Consider the following 25107-nt stretch of genomic DNA (forward strand, 5'->3'; position numbering starts at 1 on the left):
TGAGCTTCTTGCATTTGTGTCTTTGAGGAAAGATTCTGCCCCATTCTCTCTCTCCTCTTATTTGGGGACTCCAGTTACACAATGTTAGACCTTTTGTTATCATTCCCCATGTCATTTTTTAAGGATTTATTTTTTCTAGAGTAGCTTTAGATTTAAAACAAAATTGAGAGAAAGGTACAGAGATTTCTCATATTACATCAGCTGCCCACACACAAGCATAGCCTCCCCCATCTTTAGCATCACTCACTAGAATAGTCCATTTTTTACCAAGAATGAATCTACTTTGACACAGCAAAATATTTCTTATAATCTAAAGTTTATAGTTTATCCAAGGGTTCATTCTTGGTGTCATACATTCTACGTGTTTAGACAACATATCATGACAAATGTCCATCATTAAATATACAGAATATTTTCACCGCTCTAAAAATCTTTTATGCTGTCTGTTTATCATACCCCAGCCCCACCCCTGCAACCACTGATCTTTTTTTTGTCCCCCTAGTTTTGCCTTTTCCAGACTGTCATATGGTCGGAGTCATATAGTATGTAGCCTTTTCAGATTTGACTTCTTTCACTTAGCAATATGCATTTAAGATCCCTCCATGTCTTTCTGTGATCTAATAGCTCATATCTTTTTTAGCACCAAATAAACCACTCTGTTGTCTAGATGTGCCACAGTTTATTCACCTACTCAAGGCCATCCCGTTTGCTTCCAAGTTTTGGCAATTATGAATAAACCTGCTATAAACATCTTTGTGCACTTTTTTTTTGAACATAAGTTTTTAACTCCTTTGGGTAAAAACCAAAAAGTGTAACTGCTAAATCACATAGGAAGAATATGTTTAGTTTTTATAAGAACTGCCAAACTGTCTTTCATGGTGGTTGTACTATTTGCACTCTCATTAGCAGTGTACGAGAGTTCCTGCTGCTCCATACCCTCACCACCATTTGGTGTTGTCAGTGTTCTGGGTTTTGGCCATTCTAATAGGTGTTTAGTGGTATACTGAACTGCATTTCTTGATGACATATAATGTGCATATAATCTTTTCATATGCTTATTTGCATCTCATCCTTGTTAAGATGTCCATGAAAGTTTTTGGCCCATTTTTTCAATTGGGTTGTTTGATTCTCATTGTTGAGTTTTAAGTGTTATTTGTCTATTTTGAATAACAATCCTTTATCAGATGTGTCTTTTGCAAATATTTCCTCTTAGGCTTTCGCTCATCCTCTCATTCTCTTGACATTGTCTTTTGCAGAAGCAGAAATTTTTAAATTTAATGAACTCTAGCTTATTAATTATTTCTTCTAGATTCATATCTTCAGTATTATATCTGAAAAGGTATGGCTATACCCAAGGTCATCTAGGTTTTCTCCTGTGTTATCTTCTGGAGTTTTGTAGTTTCACATTTTACATTGAGGCTTGTGATTCATTTTGAGTTAATTATTGTGAAGAATGTAAGGTCTGTGTCTAAAACAGATACAGGTCTAGATATTCCAGCATCATTTGTTGAAAAGAGAAATATTTTTGCTCCATTGTACTGCCTTTGCTCCTTTGTCAAAGATTAGTTAACCATATTTACGGGGGTTTATTTCCTGGACTCTCTATTCTGTTACACTAATCTACTTGTCTTTTTTTTTGCCAGTACCTCACTATCTTGATTACTGTAGCATGATAGTACATCTTAAAGTCAGGTGACGTCAGTCTTCCTACTTTGCTATTCTCTTTCAATGTGTTGGCTCTTCTAGGTCACCAGATACATGAGGGACCCAAAGTCCTGCTCAAAGTGCAATGCAGCCTTTGATATCCTAGCTGCAGCAGGAGGTCTGGGGAGGATGCAAGGGGCTGCCCAACCCTCAGGACCCATAGTCCTTGCACTGTCGGACCTCTGATTGGGGAGCAGAACTCCTCCCTGCCTTTCTTCAGATTGCTTCATGCCTATCAGGCTGTGGCACATTCCACCCATTCTAGGATTGAGATACACAGTTTGGTACCAGTGGGGGCCGCCAGGGTATGGGAAGCAGGCAGACAGCATCCCAGGATTCAAAGCTTGCTCCCTCCCTGATTGGCTTGGCCCACACTGATTCACCTGCCACTGGGAAAGGGCTCACCACCCAGCCTCTCTGCAAACACCTCCCTTAGCTATCTGAGTGAAGCTGGAGCTTCGGGCACGGTGTTTCACCTCACCCCAGCAGCATCAATGAGCTGACCACTAGCCCTGGCTCCTTAAGTCTTGGTCAGAAGGAATCCAGGAAATCACCTGATGTAGCCCAGCATCTTACAGGTGAGAGGATGGAGGACCAAGTATGTTAAGGCTATGTACGAATTCTAACTGCATAAGATAAACCTCATTTGCTTTTTTGGGCAGTCAGCAGAGCAGGGGCATGTAGTTGACATAGTGAGCTGAACTTTAGAAAAGCCTCCCATGAGATCTTGCAAATGAGATGGAAAAAATATGGACTGAGTCCAAATAAGGTTAGATAGATTGATGACTGATTTAAAGACTACTAATAAATTACTTAATGCTTCCTTGGATGCTCTCTTTAGAACAGGTTCTTAGTTGCAGCTCTCATTCCATTCCAGGCCAAATTTTAATACTCTTGGATGAAGGCACAAATTCACTCCTTTAAATAATATTGAGTGAGTGCCTACTCTGTACTAGGCACTCATGGCACTGTTGAATGAAAGCAGAGCCCCTGCCCTCACAGAACCCACCATCCACCGAGGATATACAGATCAATCAGAGTGAAACACAAATGGCTGTGCAGTAAGGGCTGTGACAGGGAAGAAGGTCCATACTGTCAGAGCACATCAAAGGGGAGTTTCATCTGAGGGCGGGTGGGGGGAATCAAGGAAGACTTCCCTACGGAAGTGCCTTTTAAGTTAATGTCTGAAAGATACATAAGAGTTACAAAGACAAGCGGAAAAAAGAGTTCCAGAGAGAGGGACTAGCCTGTCCCTCCGAGGCTCTGTGCCAGGAGGCAGTGTGACTAGGGTGAAGGAATGAAAGTCCGGAAAGCCAAGGGTGTGGGAGCCATGAGGACCTGCATTCATCTGCTGAAATGTAAGTTCCATGAGGGCAGAGGATTTGTATTATTTTTCTCACTGCTGTATCCCCAGTGCCTAGAGCTGTGCCTCCTGCATAGTAGGTACTGAGAAATATTGAGAGAATGAATGGAGGGATAGATGGATGCTGATGAGTATGTAAGAGATATGAACAATAGAAATTTTGTAGGTTTTTAGGCAATGGGATGTTGTTTTGTAGAGGCTTCCCTGGCGGCTCAGACAGTTAAAAATCTGCCTGCAATTTGGGCGACCCAGGTTCGATGCCTGGGCTGGGAAGAACCCCTGGAGAAGGGAATAGCAACCCACTCCAGTATTCTTTTCTGGAGGATTCCATGGACAGAGGCTACAGTCCATGGGGTCGCAGAGTCAGACATGACTGAGTGACTAACACTTTGACTTTTCAAGCATTGGGAAGTTATGAACTGTTTTGTAGAGATTAGCCTGGCTTCAGGCTAGAGAAAGGACTGGAGGAGGTAGGAACTAGATGTGTGTGACCAGCCAGGATAAACATTCCATTTCTGGATGAAGATCAAACTAATCTGGGGTACTGCAGAGAGAACAAAGTGAAGAGTATTGAGAGGTGTTCAGGGGACTTGGTGAGGAACTCCTGCACATGAGCTGGTGAAAGCCGTTGGTGAGGGGGCACAGAGGGTGAACAGAAACAGAATCAGAATTCACCATTATCTCAAAAAGTTGGAGGAAATGGCACAGTAAGATAACAAGCAAATAAAATACATGTAAAAATCTTAACTCAAAGTGCACTCAAAAATACAATGACACAGTACAGGAGGGGAAATGACTGAAAAACAACACAAAGAAGGAACATGTTAGAGTCTTACCCTCAATCTCCAAGCAAGTTATCTGTAAATGAGGCTACCAAACATTAATGCAATTCAGACTACACAAGGAGACTACTGTGTAAGAAAAAACAAGATGGCAAATCCTGCTGTACTCTGGGCTGGCTGACGTGACCATGCATTCAGCTCTAAGTGACAGATATTAAATAGACTTTTATCAACTGGAAATTCTTGAGGAAAGGGCCACTAATGACTCACTAAAGCAAGTCAGTATATCAAGGAATACCTCAGTTAACAAGAGGACATTTAGCAAGCATGAGAAAAAACTCAGAGGAAATAGTCACATTCCAGTACTTAAAGGCTCTCATGAGAGTGAGAGATTATACTTTGATGGTCTCTGGGAGTCTAATCCAGGGTGGGTGTAACAGGAATCAAGATTTCCACTTAGTGACAGAAAGTTTTCTAAACCAGTCTGTCCCAAAATAGAAGTCTTCAGCAAGTGCGGAGTCTCTCTTGAGGAAGAGTAAGCACATGCAGACTGAGAGAGGGTGGGGGCCAGGTCGTGAGATACAGGGCCTGTGTTTCTGGCTGCTTGGATTCAGAACTTGATTCTCAAAGCTACATGGAAACCTCAGGATCGTTTTAAGGAGGGCAGCAGCCTGTTCCAGTTTATATCCTGGGAGGACCCCTTCTGTTATTGCGGATTCCCTGGGCATTGGCCTCTCAGGCTTGGTCAGCAGTGTCCAGAGCAGTTACCGGCTCACATCCAAGTGCTGACACTCTGCCTGGGATTGCATTGAACTTACAGATAAGTCTGGGGAAAAATGACATCTTGACAACGCTAACTCTTCCAATCCATGTATGCAATATGTCTCTCCATTTATGAGGTCTAGTTGAATTTCTCTCATCAGTCCTTTGTAAATGTGAGCACATAAATCTTGCATGTATTTTATTAGACTGATGTCTATGTTTTTCATGTTTTGGGTACTATTGTAACATATTCTTTGTAGAGTCAGGTTTCCTACATAGATAATCGTGTCATCTACAAGTGAAGACAATTTTTATTTCTTCCGTTCTAATCTTAATACCATTTATTTCTAGTTCTTGTCTTCAATACAATTTTGAATAGTAGTAAGAGTGGATATCCTTGCCTTGTTCCTGATCTTAGAATAAGCATTTAGTCTTTCATACACCAAATGTGATGCTAGCTATACATTTCATGGTTGATCTTTATTAGACTGAAGAACCTCCCTATTATCTCTAATTTCTTGAGAGATTTTATTATGAACAGATGTTGGATTTGCTAAAATACTTTTTCTGCATCTATTGAGATAATCTTTTTTTAATCTGTTGATATGGTGATTACATTGATTAATTTTCTTTTTGTTAATTTATTTTCAAATATTGAACTAACCTTGCATTACAAGGATAAAACCACTTGTTCTTCATGTTTTATCCTTTTTATATATTTCTGGATTTAATTTGCTAATATTTTGCCAAGGGTTTTTACATCTATGTCTGTGGGGGATATTTGGGCTGTAGATTTCTCTTCATGTAATGTCTTTGTCTGGTTTTGATATTAGGTTAACATTGGATTCATAAAGTGGAAAATATTGCATCTTCTTCCATTTGTGTGGGGGAATCTCTAGAATTAGTGTTATTCCTTCCCTAAGTGTTTGGTAAAAATCACCACTAAATTCACGTGGGCTAGGAGTTTTCTTTGTTAGAAAGTTTTTAGCTACAAATCTAATTTTTAATAAGTGTAGCATTGTTTGGGCTATATATTTCTTCTTGAGTGAGTTTTGGGAGTTGGGTCTTTCGGGCAATTTTTTCATCTCATGTAAATTCTCAAATTAATACAAAGTTATTCATAATATTCCCTCATTAACCTTTTAATTTCTATAGGATCTCTAATAAAGTCTTCTCTTTAATTTCTGATATTGGTAATTGGTACCATCTTTCTCTTGTTTTTAATTAAATATATTGGACAGAAATTTATAAATTATAGTTTTGTTGACTTTTCCCTGTTGTTTTTCTGGTTTCTATTTTGTTGATTTCTGCTCTTATCTTTATTTCTACCTTTCTGCTCCTTTTGTATTTAACTTCCTTTCCTTTTTATAATTTCTTAAGGTGGTAGCTAAGATCATTGTAATGAGACTTTTCTTCTTTATAAGTAATTAATGTCCTGTACATCACACATATTTTTATAGGTTGTCTAATTTTCACTTGTCTAATTCAATTTAGCATTTCCTTTATGATTTCTTCTTTGGTCCATGGGTTATTCAGAAATTTATCTTTTAATTTTTAATTATTTAGAGATTTCTTGCTGTTTCTCTCTCTTTTATTTCTAGTTGAATGCTATTACATCAGAGAATATGCTTTGTATTACTTTGATCCTTATAAATTTGCAGAGATTTGTTTTGTGGCCTGGAATATGACTTATCTTGGTGAATATTCCTCATGTACTTGAAAAGAATGTTTATTTTGCTATTGTTATGTGTTCCATACATGTTAATTAAGTCAGTGAAAGTCTCTCAGTCATGTCCGACTCTTTGCGAACCTTTGAGATAGTCCATGGAATTCTCCAGGCCAGAATATTGGAGTGGGTACCGTTGCCTTCTCCAAGGGATCTTCCTAACCCAGGGATCAAACCCAGGTCTCCCGCATTGCAGGCAGATTCTTTACCAGCTGAGCCATAAGGGAAGCCCAAGAAAACTGGAGTGGGTAGCCTATCCCTTCTCCAGAGGATCTTCCTGACCGAAGAATTGAACCAGGGTCTCCTGCATTGCAGACAGATTCTTTACCAACTGAGCTATCAGGGAAGCCCCTAATTAAGGGGCTTAATTAAGTCAAGGTGGTTAATAATGTCCTTCAGGCGTTCGACCACAAGTTGGCTGAGAGTGTCCTCAGTGTTCTTCAGGTCTTCTTTAGAAGTCATACAATCATAAATACACATGCACCTAACAGCAGAATTTGAGACTACAAGAAGGAAAATGATATAACTTGAAAAGGAGAAATCCACAATTATATCTGGAGACATTAATACTAATTGATGCAACAAGTAGATGAAGAGAAGGTACAAGAGAAAAGAATAAAAGAAGTAGAAGTTCAACCCATTTTTCTCCCTCATTAGTATCATATGATCATCCTTAAACATTTATTGGCTCCCTGGGATATGCTTCACCATGAGGGGTTGCAAACTCCTGTGTCTACAAGGGCCAAGCAGATGAGTAAGTTACTGGAGTTGGCTGGGTGACACTAGCTTTGTGGTGGTCAGGGAAACAATAGGAAGAGGTAGAGCCTTGATGCCCAGGAGGGGACATGCCCAGTCTAAAGAGGAAGGCCCTGCTCAGCCATTACGAAATGAGAAACATGATGTGACATGTGACCCAACCTGATTTGGCATGGAAACCAGAAATCCACATCTTCAAGTGAAATATTCCTACTTTTTAATGATGGAAAGGTAAATCAGAATGATATTTGAAGCAATGTGTGGGCCAGTACTTTAGTACAAACAAACTTGCCTGCAGGCAAACACTAACTAGCCCAACGGCCTCAGCTTTGCAATCTCAGGAATAAATGCTAATTCTTCCTCTTGAAGAGTTCACAATTTAATTGGAGCAATGAGCTATGCACCTGGTTTATACATATGGAGGGAAAATGTGATGGGATCTATTGAGAGACAAAAACAAAATGTGGAATATATTCACACTTTCACTCATTCAACATGCATTTATCACCTACCATGTATGTATGTGCATGCGTGCTCAGTCGTGTCCAACTCTGCAACCCCATGAACCAGCCAGGCTCCTCTGCCAATGGGATTCTCCAGGCAAGAATACTGGACTGGGGTTGCCATTCCCTTCTCCAAGGGATCTTCCTGACCCAGGGATAAAACCCACATCTCCTGCGTCTCCTGCATTGCAGGTGGATTTACCACTGAGTTACCAAGGAAGCCCCTCAGTTCAATTCAGTTGCTCAGTCGTGTCCGACTCTTTGTGACCCCATGGACTGCAGCATGCCAGGCTTCCCTATCCATCACCAACTCCCAGAGCTTACTCAAACACATGACCATCGAGTCAGTGATGCCATCCAACTATCTCGTCTTGTCATCCCCTTCTCCTCCTGCCTTCAATCTTTCCCAGCACCAGGGACTTTTCAAATGTGTCAGTTCTTCGCATCAGGTGGCCAAAGTATTGGAGTTTCAGCTTCAGCATCAGTCCTGCCAATGAATATTCAGGACTGATTTCCTTTAGGATTGACTGGTTGGATCTTCTTGCAATCTAAGAGACTTTCAAGAGTGTTCTTCAACACCACAGTTCAAAAGCGCCAATTCTTTGGCGCTCAGCTTTCTTTATAATCCAGCTCTCACATCCATACATGACTACTGGAAAAATCATAGCTTTGACTAGATGGACCTACCATACTCCAAGTATTATTCTAGAGAGTGGCAACTCATCAATGAAATCCTTGCTCTTAAGGATCTTATGGTCAAGTGAGAAGATAGTGCAAAATCACAAATAAATAATGTAGTGAGTTGTGAGTGGTTCTTTCCACTAATTCTTTGCCAGCTGAGCCACAAGGGAAGCCCAAGAATACTGGAGTGGGTAGCGTATCCCTTTTCCAGTGGATCTTCCCAACCCAGGAATCGAACTCGGGTTTCCTGTGTTCCAGGTAGATTCTTTACCAACTGAGCTATCAGGGAAGCCCTATACATGGTTATGTACTATCTTTTAGTTAAAAAAATAAAGATTGGAACTGCCAGGGTAGAGGGACTATAGTTTTTACTAGGGAAGAGAGAGATGTGGTCACTGAGAAAGTGATAACTGAGCAAAGATTTAAGGACATGAGGAAGGGATGCATGAATATTCAGTAGAGGAGGATGCCAGGAAAGGGAAGAGCCAGTGCAAAAACCCTGAGGCAGGAGTGTTCCCGGCATGATAGAGGAAAACCAGGGTGGAAAGTGTTGCTTGAACGGAGTGACCTAAGGTGAGTAAGAATCAATGAAATTGTACAAGAAGCAGAGAACATCTTAAAAGGGAGTAATTGAAGAGTGTTAAGTAAAAAGGCTATTTACAAAGCTGTGCACAGAGTTAAGATAAACCAGCAAGGTAAGGCCCTGGAGAGGTAGCAACAGCTAGCCATTTTTAGCACTCCAGAAGCAGGCATCAGAGAGCAGAATTTCTGGATCTGGGAGGGCTAGCTGTAGGAAAGGGCTGTGGCAGATGTGATCTTTGCTAAAGGAACACAGTCATGGCCACAATCAGGCTCAGCAAGGAAAGAAACAGAGGTCTAAATAGCTCAACTTCTCTCGGCTCCCATCTCTCCTTCCTGTACCAGTGCCTGCTATCGACAGGTCAACTCCAAGCCAAAAGGCAGTAGAGCTTGTTTGAAGATGCCTGTGGCCAGTCTCCTGGCAAAGAGAGGAGAGTGGAAAAAGCCGGAGGATTAATCTAGAGGGACAAAAGGAGAGTCTACAGGACAGAGAGAGTAGTTGGAGATGAAGTCAGAGAACTGTGGTTTTAATGTCAACTTTTACTCTAAGTTGAAATGTGGGGCCACTGCAGGATTTTTAGCAGAAGAGTGATATAATTTGACCTTTGCTTTATAAGGAATCCTTCTGGCTACTCTGTAGAAATTGACTGTGGGTGAGAGAAAGGCAGGGGTACATGCTGTTGGTCCTGACTTTTACCACAGTAGTAGCAGTGGAGGTGGTGAGAAGTGTTCTGATTCTGGCTATATCCAAGTAGATACAAAAAAAAGTCTGGATGGATTAAGTGTAGGATGTAAGAGAGAGACAAGCATCAAAAAGTGACTAATGTTTTGGCCTGAGCACCTAGAAAGATGGAGTTGTCTTTAATTGAAATGGGAGAGCCTGCAAGTGAAGCTAATTTAAGTGGATAGATGGGTGGATGGGTGGGCAGTGGATATATTAAGCCTGAGTTTATTAGTTGTCCAAATGAAGATGCCGAGTAGACAGTAGAATAGCCTAGTTTGGAGTTCATAAGAAAGAATTAGACTGAAAATGTAAATTTGGAAACTATCAACAGAGAAATATATCAAAAATATGAGAAGGAAAAACACTTTCAAAAGGGGAAACAAAGAAGGCTTCGTGGAGGAGGTGCATGTAGTATGCATCTTGAAGGATAGAATTTTGGCAGCAGAAAAAATGAGAAGAGTATTCCAAATGGAGGGAAAGTCACTAGTAAAAGTGGTAGGATAGTAGATTGAAGGCGTGTGTGGGGAAGGCCAGGTTGGGAGGGCTGTAGCCTTGCTGTTCAGGGAAGTCAGGGCAGAAATGGAACTAGAACGTGGTTCCTCACTTCTAGTTCATTCATGCCTCTGTCATATACTCATCAAATATTTATTTACCACCTACTTGGCCTAGGGGATATGCTCTGTTCTGAATGTTATAATAATAACACTTATTGTGCAGTAAGTATGCACTCAATGCAAAAAACACAACTTAATCATCAACAAAATAAAAAAGGCAAATGGGAGAAATTTGCAAATCATATAGCAAATAAGGGGTTAATATTCAAAACATATAAAGAACTGATACAACTCAAGAGCAAAAAATAACAAAAAATTTAAAAGTGAGCAGAGGAACTGAATAGATGTTTTTCCAAAGAAGGCATGCAAATTATCAACAAGTACATGAGAAGATGCTAACATTGCCATTCATTAGGGAAGTGCAAATTAAAAACACAATAATATATCACCTCACACCTGTTAGAATGTTCATCATCAAAAAGACAAGAGATAACAAATGCCAGCATGAATGCAGAGAAAAGAGAACCCTCATGCACTGTTGGTAGGAATGTAAATTGGTTCTGGCACTATAGAAAATAGTATGAAGTTTCCTCAAAAAGTTAAAAATAGAACTACTGTATGATCCAGCAATTCCACTTCTGGATACATATCTGATGTAAATTAAATCACTCCTTGAAAACATAACTGCATCCCCATGTTGATTAAAGCTTTATCTACAATAGCCAACACATGAAAACAACTTTGGTATCTGCTGACAGATAAATGGAAAATGTGATATATGTAATGGAATATTATTCAGCTATGAAAAAGAAGGAAATCCTGTCATTTGTGACAAGATGGATGAACCTTGAGGGCATTATGCTGAATGAAATAAGTCAGACAAAGACAAATACTGTATGATCTCACTTACATATAGAATCTAAAAAAAGCAAACTCAGAAACAGAGAACAGATTGGTGGTTGCCAGAGGTAGGAGATGATGAGGTGGGCAAAATAGGTCAAAGTGGTCATAAAATACAAGCATCTGTTATAAGTCCTGGGGATATAATGTACAGTATGGTGACTATAGTTAACAATATGGTTTTTTTATATTTGAAAGTTTCTGAGACGGTAGCTCATAAAAGTTCTCTTCACAAGAAAAAAATTTTGTAACTGTGTGAGGTGATGGATGTTAACTGGACTTACTGTGATCATTTTGCAATATATACAAATATCAAATCATCATTTTGTACACGAAAAACTAATGTTACATGTCATCTTCTTGCCTGGGAAATCCCATGGACAGAGGAGCATGGTGGGCTACAGTCCATGGAGTCACAAAGAATCGGACACAACTTAGTGACTAAACAACAATCTCAATGAAACTGGAAAAAATATCATTTTAAAAAGGAAAAATACAAAACAGTAAAACCAAAAACAAAGGGCAAGAGTATTTATAGAACACCAGCTTTGTGCTGGACGCTCTTCTGGGCACTTGGCATAGAACAAGGAATGAAATGGACCAAGGTCCCTACTCTTCTGGAACCTTCAGAATGCAGTTTGTGCAGCTCTATCAGGGACCCAGCTGGCAAGAAAATTTCCTTCCTGGAGACTCACCTACAGCCCTAGTCCAACAGCCACTGACCTCTTATCTATTTTCTACTCTGCCTTCCATATCAAGGTTCCCAGAGGCCAGTTCTTCAGTTTTTACAGCTAGCATTTTATTTAAATTTTATATTTTCATGATGAAAGCTTTCTATGTTATATGTAATAATATAAATAAACTTTGGTCAATAAAGTATGAAACAAAAGAAAAAAACTTCACTTAATCCTTATAACACCCCATAAGAAATATACTAACATTATCCCCAGTTTGTGTGCATGCATGCTAATTCACTTAGTCATGTCTGATTCTGTGCGACCCTATGGACTATAGCCCACCAGGCTCCTCTGTCCATGGGATTCTCCAGGCAAGAATACTGGAATGAGTTATCCCCAGTTTAGAGACTAGCAAACTGTGACTCGCCCCAACTCACCCACTGACAGGGCACAGCAGAGCGAGGGCTTGAGCCCAGGAGAGTGACTTCAGGACCCTGGTCCTCACCACTCTGGTTAGTGCCCGAAGCTTTGCCAGGAGGACCGATCCCTGTCTGTGCCATGTAGTCAGGAGGCTGTCAGAGGTGTAGATAGGCCACCACACCATGGGCAAGGTGATGCCCAGACTTCCCTCTGCATGGGGTGAAAGCGAGCCCTTGCCAGGGGTCAGCTGAGCAACTGGCCCAGCAGCTCAGGGAGGAGGACTGGCTGCTGATCTGCTGACCAGGGCAGAGGTCACCACGCTGCCAGGTCTGACCTCACCCAAGACTGCTGACTGCTCTTTCCAAAACATCAGTTTCCTATTTCTTGGCTCCCACAGCCAACCCGGAGTCAAGGGCAGGCAACCGATGCCTCACCCTAGAAGGATAGCAGTGAAAAGTGTCCTTACAGTAACATGTCCACTCCCCAACCCCAGTTAAAGGTAAACAAACTGAGCCCCATAAAAACAGTCATTTGGTCAATACTTTTAGACAATCTTGTGACAAAGTCTATATCAGAACTCAAACTTCAGGACTCTCAGTTCAGCATGCTTCCACAGAACATGACAGATTAATCAGTTCATGTTTCAAAATTAGGTTCCCTAGTGAGCAAGCTAGGATAGTATGGCTGTGTGTGTGTGTGTGCACTTGGACTGTGCATGCCAAGTACAAGTCCTAGGACTGACACTCCCCACCACTCCCAAGGAAAAGAATTTCTCCTCAGTCCAGCTTATCTTTAAGAAAAATTAAAGTTTTCAAGGAATGGGAGAGGAAGGAGGAGCCCCTCCATTCAGTGAGTCCGTCTCAGGTGTCTTTCTTGGGTATCCAGGTACCCACAGCCCATACAGGCGCATGGCTGGAAATAGTGAGAAATGGAAGGAACCTGAATGCCTATCAATATGGAAGTGGTCAAATAATGATGGTGCATCTAGTCAGCAGTGGAAAAGCATGAAGCAGGTCTAGATAGAGGGTCAAAGGAAGACCTCTAAGATGTATTATGAAGCAAAAACTAAAGAAACCTGTATGTAGTACATATGGTGTGGACCCATTTATGTACAAAAGCACACTATGTATGTGACTGAATGTATAAAGGGATCACATTAGCCTGATGATGGTGATTTGTTCATTTATTACACAGATGCTCACAGAGGGCCCCTGTGCACCGCCCCCCCCCCCACAACTGGGCTGGATGAGAGGATCAGCAGAGAGCAGGGCAGACAACATCCCTACCTCCTGTAGCCAGGTGAGGAGGTGGTGGTAGTAGGAGAAGAGAAAACGGTACTCTCTCTTTTTTAAGTACTCTGTGTTATCTGAGGATTTTAGCAACAGTAATTTACTTGTGAATATGTCATTATAAATAAGCAAAAGAAGAAGCTGGTTGGAGAAGAGAAGAAGAAGAGAAATTCATGGCAAAGTGTGGGGTGGCAGAGGTGACCTTGGAAAAGAGGCATGAGGTATCTCCTTCAAGGGTTACATCACAATAGATGATCAAAATCTCTGGAGAGAATAATGTCATTGGGAATGTTTATATACTTCCTAGATGATTTTGATTAGCTGAGATATTTGCCCCAGAGGTTCCTTTCACAGGGATGAGGGACAAGGTATAAACTTCAGGACTCTTGAAACGGACTAGCTCTCCTTTGATCTTCTGATCCATATCAAAATTAATTTTAAAGACTTAACCAGCAGGGGGCAGCACGGGCCAGGCCTTTGAGCTACAGAGAACAATCACACTGAGGAAACTGTGGTCGTACCACAATCCCAGGCTTCTAAGTCGTTCTGAGGATTATTTTAACTAAATGAGACTTGGAGTCCTAACCTCTGATACGACGTGCATCCCACATATGTACGCTGTCATCGGTGTGAAGCAACAGAGAGTTTTTCAGTGTTTTATTTTTCATTAATCAATTCCAGTGGTTCCCAACCAGGGGCAGTTTTGCCTCCTGGGGGACATTTGATGGGAGACATTTTTGTTGTCACAACTGGCTACTATCTTCTAGTGGATAGAGGCCAGAGATGCTGCTACTCATCCTACACTGCACAGGACAGCCCCCATAGCAATAAATCGTTGTTTTTCAGTTGCTCAGTCTTGTCCGGCTCTGCAACCCCCTGTACTGTACCCCACCAGGCGCCTCTGTCCATGGGATTTTCCAGGCAAAAAATTACCCAGCCCAAAATATCAATGGTGCCTGTCCTATTTCACCCTCTTACACTAATCTGTATTTTTGTCAACTTACTGAATAATTATCCAAATATTTCAACAGATCTGGGGAAACAAATAGATTATAGGCAGTTATTCACATCAGACACCTTAGAGTTCTCCTTGCTTTCCATTGAGCAGGAAATGTAGCGGCTGAGGGGTCCCATGTTTGGGTATGAATGCCAGTTCTGTCATTGACAAGCTGGCTGGAAATGGATATGTTATGAAGAAATCTCTCAACTTTCATTCCCTCAGATGTCAAATGACTATAAACCTCATGAGGGCAGTGAAATATGTACATTCTCCTGGCACATAGCAAGTGCTTGTGTGTTTATTGAAGGAAGGAATGGTACTTTGCTTATAACCTAATCATTTCTTGCAATCTAATATTGATTGCTGCTTTTAAAATCTTATTGGAAACTTGAATGTTAGGGATTATTTTTATTAACTATACCTTGTTCTAGCAGAGCCAGACCTGCACTGCAGGGCATGTATAATGTCCTGTGCTACATATGTCCCCATATTGGTAGTGGGAAAGACTGTAGGTTCTAGGCTTAAGCCTGGGTTTAAATCTGAGCTCCAGTCCTACATAAGCTTAGGCACTTGATTTACCCTCTCTTAGTTTCAATTTCTCGATCTGAAAAATGGGGTAATAATTCCTATCTCATAGGGCCCTTAAAAGAATTAAAGTTAAATGAAATAATGTCTGCAAAGCCCTTAACCCAGTGCCTGACACACAGCAAGCTCTCAGCAAAAGGAGGCTTTATAATGCTTCTGGCCTCCAGCCTCCAAATTGAGGGCATCTGCTTAGTTACCTCTGCAATGAGAAGTAGAGACACAGCACTGAAATCCGAATCTGGCCCCAGAGGCCATGCTGACCCAGCTCCTTTCTGCTGCATGGAAATTTGGGGACTCGGCCTTCTTATTCACACTCCACGTGCCTGAATGAGGAGTTTTGGAATATCCCATAGTCTTCTCTATACCCACTTAGTCATATTCAAAATACTGCCTCAATGACTAGATACACAGAATTTTCATTCCGCTAAAAGGTCAAAGGACACTAATAAAGATGTCAACACTGAAAAACATTTGCAAAGCACAGAAACAAATGAGGAGAGAAAACTGCAGTCTTTGACTCAGTAATGAATTTTGCATAAAGGGCTCCATATTACAGTGCACCAGAGACCATGCTGCCACATACTCTGCATTCTATTTTTTATGAGAAAGAGGAAAATGGAGGAAAAAACACAACACTAAATTGATATTAAGGGCATATTAAAGAAAGTGTATTCAAGCATATATCTTGATCTGCTCATGTGGGCCCAAATCATTTATATTTTATAGCATAGTAATAGCTTGGAGCTGAAAAGAAGCATCAAGTCCAGTTCCTTCACATTCCAGCTGAGCAGATTGAAGCATCTGGGCATTAAGTCACAGGCCCCACACCTTCAGCATTGTGGTGGCCCACTTGGGAAGGGGAACCATGTGGCTTGTCTCTTTGTCCAATCCTACTTGACTTGGGGATTCAACTCCAGACTGGAGGGAACCAGAAATAACCTGGGTCCTTCTCCAAGTACACTCTTCTCACTGGGCTCATAAAGGTCATGCATTCCCTTAATCTTTACTGAGCATCAACTATGTGCCAGACACCACTCTCTTGATACTTGAGTTCCAGAGAAGAACAGGACAGGTGCCTGTTCCTGGTGCCCCTCCCTTCCAGTGGGCAACCCAGTGGGTGAAAGTGCACAAAAAAATTGAACAACATAACTTCCAGTGGTGCCCATTCCCTGGGAGAAATAAAACAGCACATTGTGACAGAGAAGGACTGCCGGGGAAAGATGACTTGCAAGACCTCTCTCAGAGGAAAGTTCACTAGAGATGAGTCCTGAGCCACAAGAAGGAGTCACGCACATGGACATTGGAGGCTAGAGCTTCAGATCAGAGGGAACAGCAACCACGAACGCCAGGACAAGTGTGGGAGGGAGGGGTGCACAGAAAGGAAGCCTGTGTGGGTGGAACAGAGTGAGTCAGGGACGGATGCCAGGACAGGAGGTCAGAGCCTAGGCAAGGCAGCCTACTGGACCTCCAGGCCCTGGCCAGGTGCCGCCCTAGGATGTGGAAGCAGGATTGAGATTTGAACTGGAACCTCTAGTTTTTATGGTTTTATGGTTCTGTGGCCACTGTGCTGGGCAGACTGTCATGTAACTATGTCAGTTACAGGAGAACCCTGCCACTCTGGACTCTGGCCACACTGTGCTCACTCTCAGGACTTGGCATGGGACAGGTCTCCAAAAACCAGTAGCAGAGTGACCCGACTTCATGGCGATGGAAAGTGGACCCTCCCTTCCCTTTAGTCACCGTGACCCATACAAGCATCATGAATCAGCCTTGCCAGCCCAGAGGCTCAGTAGAGTCTGAGGTTAAATTTTTTTAATCACTATTATTAATTTTTAATCACACAAGAACTCGTGAATGCACTTTTCTTTAAGAAAATAGAATGTGCTTCCTTGGTGACTCAGTGGTAAAGAATTTGCCTGCCAGTGCAGGGGAGATGGGTTCAATCCCTGGTCCTGGAAGATCCCACATGCTACGGGACAACTAAAGCCTGTGTGCCACAACTATGGAAGTCCACATGCCTAAAACCCATGCTCCGCAACAAGAGAAGCCACCACATGGCAGCTAGAGAAGGCCCCACTTGCCACAACTAGAGAAGGCCCGAGCGCAGGAATGAAGACCCAGCACAGCCAGAAATAAATAAATCTTAAAAAAAAAAAAAAAAAAGAATGAAATAGAACACAGTCCCTAAGCTCCTCTCCTCCAGTCCTGATCATCTTGTCAGCCCTACACCTCTATCCCACCTAGAGCCGAATACTATGATTATCAATAAGTGGGAAGCCTTCCAGGCCATTTCTTATGCTTTAAAATGCATATGTATGTACTCCTGGCAAAAGGTAATGTGATTTTTATGTCCACTTTAATAAATTATAGCATACTGTATGTAGTGGCTCTGCAATTTGTTTTTGCTCCCCCTATCAGAAAATAGGTCTTGAATAACTATCCACGTATGTAAACACCCACCTCTTTTTTGCTAATTGCTGTATATTCCTTAGTATTGGAGAAGGAAATGGCACCCCACTCCAATATTCTTGCCTGGGAAATCCCACGGACAGAGGAGCCTGGTGGGCTACAGTCCATGGGGTCTCCAGGGTCGGGCCTCCTCCCTATGAATTGTCATTTAAACTGTTTCCTATTCTCTTTGTATTATAAATAAAATAAATGCTATAGTGGGATTCCCTCTCTGTCCCCTTAGTGAGTGTTCCTCTGTGGCAGAAGTGGGACTTTACTCTTAGATGCAATTCCCAAATGGAAGCAGAATCAGTCATGAGAATCTCTAGTAACCTAGTGGTCATCTAGACCCCAGAGACCTTTCCCCACCATTAGTTCACTGCATGACATTAACCAATTCCCATCGCCTTTGGGACTCTGTAGAAAGAGGAACTTATTTTTGATGAATTCTGAGAACATCCACAGTAATAGTGATCTAAAACTTGATGACCGCAGGTGGTGAACCTGCAGGGTTCTCTCAAGTAGAGGTTTGATTCCCTTTCAGAGGTTACAGGATTTTGTAGGAGGCCTGAGGATTACAGTGTGTCCCTCCAGGCAGGGCAGTCACTCTCATGGCCTTCCTGGATACCAGGGGATATGATGTCACTTTTTGAAAATTCTGTGTAAATAACTGAGCTTGAATCTCTAAGTTATAATGAGATGAGGGGAAAATGATCACTGCTCACTTTGTATAGACTTCCATTTACAAAGCACACGGTTTCTCATTTCATTCCTAACAATTCCGAGATACACACAAGAAAGGGAGAATAATAATACATATTATACTAATGTTTAATGGACACTGTTCTTCATTACAGCTGAGCAGACTAAGACAACAATAATTAACTGAATGCCCAAGGTCACATAGCTAGGAACTGAGAGCAAACGGAACCCAGGTGTTCTAATTCCCAGTCCATTTCGTCTTCACACAGCAGCGTGGACTTGCCAACTGTGTAGCTGTGAAGACCCATTGATGTGCTGACTCTTAATTCTAGGAAAGACATGCATCCTCAGTAGACTCTGAAGGATTTAGTGAAAGACCATATTCAGAGAGAGAATTTAGTTCTTTTATTTCTTTTTTAAAAATTATTTATTTTTTAAGTTGAAGTATAGTTGATTTACAAAGTTCTGCCAAACTCTGCCGTTCACCATAGTGGCTCAGGTTTACACAAATATATACATTCTTTTTACAATAAAATTTAGTTCTTAAAGAGCCAAGTGAATAAGGAAGGAAGAGAGCCAAATTTGGGGGGAGAGAGCATGAGGGCTGTCATAACCAAACTCTAAAAGGAGGTGAATGAATCTGTGTTTCTGAGAGGCTTTTACTCCACCCATTAGTTAAAGATACTCTCTCAGATACTTGAGCTAGCTGGTCATGGAAGGCCTCTCTCAGGAGGTGGCAATTAAACTACTAAGGGATGAGGAGATTCCAGCTTTGCAAGGAAACAGGAGAAAAGCAAACCAGGTACAGGGAACAGACAGCATGTGTGCGGTTTCCAAGATGGACAAACTCACCGAAAGGCCAAGGCATCCCTCTGTTCTGGAGATGGAGGTGTAAGGTAAGGGGTGGGCCCCCTTAGTGATTGATCTAGGCCCAGAGGATGACTTCCAGGAGAAGACAGAGGGAATCTTCAGGAAATGAGTGGCTTTATACAGGGGAAGCACAGCAGAGGAGGGCACCACTAGCAGAATTGTAGACAGAAGAGAATAAAGGGTAAGACTCAGTGTCTTAATGCAAAAGTGGATTAAGATAGAAGGCTCACTGAGGTCCCTTTTAGATTGGGTTTACCAGCTCAGAAACCGAGCCTAGAGAGGGCTGGCCAAGGGAATGGTAGGCTGAATCCATGCGGAGCTGGCTCCACCCCAGCTCCTTGCTTCTGCCGGCAGGGTGGCTGTCAGGAAGGAGGTTCAGGCTGCGGTCTGATGTGAGCGTGAGACCTCAGCAGAACCCTGTGGTGGGACCGTCTGCTCAGAGCTCCCCCGCTGCCAGCACTGCAGCCCCCAACACTCTGATCTCAGAGCCAGTTCCTTTGTTCCCCCCAGAAGCTTCCCAAAGACCTCAGGAACCCCTTTGATTCTTTTTTTTTAACATTTCTCCACAAAACAATATGAGGAACAAGAGGAAAAAGCATGGCCCCATCACAAAGCTGTCTCAACCAGAAAAACAGGCCTGCGTCCTGCCAATTCCACTTAGTTTGAGGGGCTCCCTCAGGAAGAAAAGAGGTGCAAACATGGGGTTAGGAGCTACCACACATCTCCTGATGGGAAGACCACACTTCCCTCGGACCTGGGTCTCATTACAAACCAGTGGTGCCCCTGGGGGTGGGGGTGGGGGGGTGGAATCAAGGATCCCTGCACCAGCCTAGAACATGGTCAGACCTTCTGCCAAACTCCAACCACAGGACACTCAGATGCTTAGAACCAAGAATGTTAGAGTGAAAGGAACCTCAGGACTCATCTGGTCCAAACTTCCATTTGTAAATATGGAAACTCTGGCCCAGAGAGGGTCACCTTACCAGTCAGTCTGGTTGTTCCAAATAAGAGCCAGGTGTGTGAGCACGTACTCAATGCCTGACATGGTGCTAAGTCGTTGTATCTGTCATTGCTGTTGATGCTCACAGACAGGGCGGTATTGCTGTTAACTCAGCTTTATAGGCTAAGAAGGTATGGCCCAGAGAGGCTAAGTCACTTGCCTAAGGTCACACAACTGTGAAGAGTAGACCCAAGACTAATCCAGACTACTTTATTCCACCATCCCCAGGCTTATACACTCCTGCAGCATCAGGACTATAAGCAAGACCTCTGACCTCCCTGTCCATGTAGCCACTCCCATCCCAGGTCCATTAATCCTGAACGTGATCCTGACTATGTGTACCCCACTCAGCTCTTCCACCGAGAAGCCATGAGACCCATCACTTTGGTCCTGTCTTGCCTCTCCCACAGACCTGAGATTTCCTTTTGCCACTTAGTTCTGCACCCTTCCCTTCCCCCAACCCTGTAGCAAGTCAGGATGGCAGTTCCTTCCTCTTCAGCCTCAGCTCGAATGTCACCTGTTAGGGAGACACCCATCCCTGAGTGTCCATGAGTGCCCCCTCTTCTCTTCCTTTGTGGATTGTAGTAATAAGTCTGCGTGTTTATGTATTGTCCCCTCCCCTTGTCCCTGGCCAGGATGGTGCTTGGCACAGAATAAAAACCCTGTCAGAAGTTGTTGAATAAAGAACAAATGGACGAATGAACTAAAATATGAAGAAATACCTTAGTTCTTCAAATACATTTCTGCCAAAATCTCTCACAGCTTACATTTGTCCAAATGACTTTTTTAAACCTACATAATCCAAAAACTCACCTGATCCAGGAGTCTGGTAATTAGGAGTGTGCCCTTCCAAGTCTTTATGCATTACAGGTCTATATATATGTAGCACCTATATAGGATCCCCTTTATGGAAAAGATGATTTAACACTATTTTGTATATCATGTATATTCTATATGTTCTTTACATTATCTACATATTATTATATACATTATATACATATTATCATATATAATACAATATGCTGAAATATATACATTATCCTAAAGGCCATACTATATATATATTTCTGCAATTTTCTGTTTTTATTTAATCACATACAATGAAAAGATTCCCTCACTACCACATGTAGATCTCTCATTTTGCTGAAAACTGCACGTTATTTTTCAAATACAAGTAAGTATAGTATTCCCTCTTGGAGGAATATTCAAATAGTCTAGGAATGGCAAGTAGATATATCAGATCACAAGCACCTCTGCCCACCATTCCCATCCCTCATAGGCCAGAAGGGTTTTGTATTCAAGATGAGGCTGGATGAGAGCATATTCATTATTTATGAATGGACAGGAGCAGCACAGGAGTGGGGTTAGGGGGGCAGGCTGATGTGGAGGACAGAAGTAAAGGATGCAGCTGAATGGGAACAAGAGAAGTGCAACCATAAGGAAAAGTTGGAGCCTAGGGCTGTGTTAGGCAGTAATAGCCATGAGGGAGCAGAAAGTAAGGAGGAGAGCCAGAGACCACCCCAGTTAGGGACAGGAAGTCAGTAAAGAAGACGGCTCTTTGGGGAGAAGAGAAACATAATGCGGGAGCAGCCTGGCTGAAGTTGGCCCCATGGTTTCCTCTTTCCCACTAAAGAAGGTGGAAATCTGTCTCCCGATGATTTTGCCACCTGGTTTTCCAACACCCAGGAGCATTTGTCTGTTTCCGAGTGCGACTTGTTTATCTCCATTCTGGAGTCATAAAGTTCAAAACAAACTTCCAAACAAAGGGACCCTCTGCTCTGCAGCTCTTAGCCCCATTCTCTCGAGAGGGCAGAGCCAAGATTCTGCTTTCCTAATGATTTTCACAGCCGATTCCACCAAGGATCCCACCCCCAGCTTCCTCCTGCGTCTTTCCCGGCTACCTCCGATTGTTATGGACATCCTCACTGATATAGCTTTTCAAGCTTCTTTTAACCCTTTTCTTCCTATCCTAATAACTGTGCAAGAAAGATAAGATTGTTTCCCCAGAAGAAGCTAATTGGGGCTTTTGGAGTGGACCAATGGTCTCTCCAAAGAGCTGAATTCACCAGCATCCAGATGGGTGTAGTGTTAAAAAAGCAACCCAAACAAGAAGAACTGGTCAGTTAAGCTCCCCTATAGCTGGAAAATTGTGAGGCATATTTTCATGGCCATCATTCTGTGGAAAAGTAGAAAATGACAGGACTCTCTCTGAAGGTAGGTAAAAGTGAGGGATGATATTAATAATTAACTTACATCATCTTCATTTGCCTAGCATTATGCTGAATATTTTCATGCAACAATCTGTGAGGTAAGTACCATATTATAACCATTTTATAGATGAATAATTTGAGGCTCATAGAGGCTGAGTCTCTTGCCTAGTGAGTGATGGAGCCGAGATTGAAAACCAGCCAGGCTGGAATTTGCTCCTGGGCTCTTAACCAAGCCACCATCTGGTTTACCTAATTCATACTTGGCTTAGTTCATTACTGTCTTCCTCACTCCTACCAAAAATTTATGCTCCAGGAGGCCAGGGTCTTGTCTGTCTTCTTCTATCCCCAGCTGCCAGCACAAGGCCTAGCACAAAGTAGACAATAAATAACTGCTGAGTGAATAAATAAATGAGTAATATGCTTTTATTTGACTTTGTAAATCTGAAAAGTTCTGAACATTGAGGTTTTGGGTGATAACTAAATATGTTCACTGAACAGTCTTTTAAATTTTACATGTTAAGTTTAGCTGAACTTTCTCCCAGGGTGAAAAATGATCTCTTTCCAGGCCTTAAAACCGAGCAAGTTACAGGTAACCTGGGAATTGAAGAAAGAATCGCAATCTGAAAATGTAGGGGGTCTCTAAAGAGATCTTTGGGAATCACTTACGTATTTATTAAACTCTACTGTGTTTTCAGAGTTACCCTAGGTATTTTCAGTAGCAGAGTGGTATGTGAATCACCTGGGATGCTTGTTTAACATGCAGAGTGGATCTCCAGGTGATTGTTATACAAACAAAATTGTGAGGAGGTTAGGGTTATTCCCCCTCCATTGGCAACAATTCCTAGTAAGCTATCACAAGGTGTTTCAAATCCATTGACCCTTCATTTTATCTAAAGATCCTTTTGTTGTTTTCACATCTCAGGGGGTGTGAGCCATATCACTTTTTCACCTCATGTGAGGTAGAAACATTGTATTTATCTAAGAGGTGTTATTTCCCCAGTTTTAAGAGGGTGACTACCTACCTTTACCCTCACATCTCAGCATCTGGTACACTGACTCTCTCTCACAAGGGACCAACCTAGAAGTGAGAAGATCTGGTACAGTTCAGCCACCAGATGCTGTGTGTCTGGGGGCAGGTGGTGTAGCCTCTCTGATGCATTGTTTCTTGTCTACAAGTTGGGGCTGTGAGTGGTTCACAGCTTTTTTATTCTACACATACTCTAACCAGAGACATTCTATAGACAGGGATTATGTGTCCTTTCAGTCTTGTTTTTCTATGCTCAAAAGAAATGGTTCTGTGACCATGAATAGGTTCAAAAAGGTGGCAGGGAGGAATGTCAAGAATCTCATCCCACTGAATTAACCATGACCAGGAGAATCAGAATATAGGTTTCTTTAATACACACCTGCAAAAACTAACTACAGGGAAAAAAAAAACACTTTTGGCCATACAAAACTGGGTGAACCAGTGAGGTTGAGTCACTAGGGTACATACCTGATATTTGCCTCACCCAGGGAAGTGTTTCAAAGTAGGTGTTTCTGGACCTTCTATTCTGAGGGCTGAGTGATACTAGATCCAGAAAAGACTGGGGTAGTCTGTCAGTGAATATCTATTGATACCCACTATGTGTCTGGTGCTTTTCTGAGTGTTGAGGGCTTGGCAGTGAACCCTACTGACAAGACCCATACTTTGATGGAACTAACATCTTCATGGAGGAGAGGGATAACATAAAAAAAAAAAAAATGTAACAAATGAGTCAGTGATAAGGGGTATGAAGGGGGAGGTAGGGACAGAGGTTAGGAGACTGGAGGAACCCCTAATCTCTTATCCACTTATCCAGCCCCCAGCTTCTACACTTGAGGAACATGAGGCAAAGCCAGCAGCGACCAGCTCAAAGACCAGACTACACCCAGCTGGTTAGAAGCAGAATTGGAAGTGAAAACTGTCTTCCTGCAAAGCCAATTCTTTCTTCACAGCCCCTCTCATGGAGGGTCTATTTTCCTGTCATTGTCTAGTTCTTAGACCCGAGTATCGAGGGAGGGACGCAGCGCTCAAGCACCCCCTCGTTCGCCCCAGGACACAGGGTCCCATCCATTCCCCTTCCCAGCCCAGGACCCAGAGAGGAGCCCGGGCGGGGCGGGGCCTGGACACGCGCCGGCGCGTCCAGCAGGTGGCAGCAACGAGCAGCCGCGCCCCCCGCGCAGCCACCCGGCGAGCCCGCATCATGGATGTCGAGCTCTCCTATTTCGCTTTGCTCGCCTTGGAATTCGAGACCCCAGACGAGGACCAGGATTCATGAACTGGTCTCAGGGGCCCGGGCAGGGGCCTCTGGCTCCCGACGCTGGCCGAGAGGTGGGTCCCGGGGCGGGTCGCTGCTCGTGGACGCCGGGCGGGGACGCGCTGCCCGGCGGAGCCCGGCGCCCAGCGTGCTGCCCCCGCCCTGCCTCCCTGTGGTCCACACCCCCTTTGGGCTCCCGAGCCGCTGGGCTGCAGTAGTCGGGGTGCGCGCCAACAGGCGCTGCCGGCCCCGCTTCTGCCGGGCAGTCAGGTCCCAGGAGCGGACGGACCCAGGCGCCCGCCTCCTCCTCCCTGCTCTCACCTGAGCTATTAGCCCACTCGCCTTCAAGGCCAGGGGCTGCAGCCCAGACTGAGAGGGACAGCAGAAAGAGAGAGGGCACCTGAGGATACAGAGCTAACCCTGGACTATTTCACCCCCAGGTGATGCGTGAAGTCGAAAGATCCGAAGATTTTAAAAGCATCTGGAGTCTCCGTATTGAATGAAAGACCCAGAGCAAAGGCATCATCATGAACACAAGCCGTAAGTGGGTCCTCCTCTTCTTTGCCATGGGAACAGGGTGGGGGCGGGAGGTG

General features: G+C 43.0%; 1 protein-coding gene across 2 annotated transcripts in view; it reads left to right on the plus strand.

Moving 5' to 3' along the window:
• ABLIM3 (actin binding LIM protein family member 3) overlaps nt 1-25107 on the plus strand; it is a 172544-nt gene that overhangs the window by 16927 nt on the left and 130510 nt on the right. Inside the window, exons 3-4 of one of the 2 annotated variants that reach the window (XR_014055503.1) lie at nt 13326-13430; nt 24955-25054. Coding sequence is in view for 1 of the 2 variants with exons in the window: in XM_081495717.1 (XP_081351843.1) it covers nt 25042-25054 (13 nt within the window). In the remaining variant the exon portion in view is untranslated. Of the gene's footprint in view, nt 1-13325; nt 13431-24649; nt 25055-25107 lie in introns of those variants that run through there. The other variant, XM_081495717.1, reaches the window with a different exon arrangement.

Source organism: Giraffa tippelskirchi, chromosome 6 (assembly GCF_054371585.1).
Source record: "Giraffa tippelskirchi isolate mGirTip1 chromosome 6, T2T-mGirTip1v1.2.pri, whole genome shotgun sequence".
Classification (NCBI taxonomy): Eukaryota; Metazoa; Chordata; class Mammalia; order Artiodactyla; family Giraffidae; genus Giraffa; species Giraffa tippelskirchi.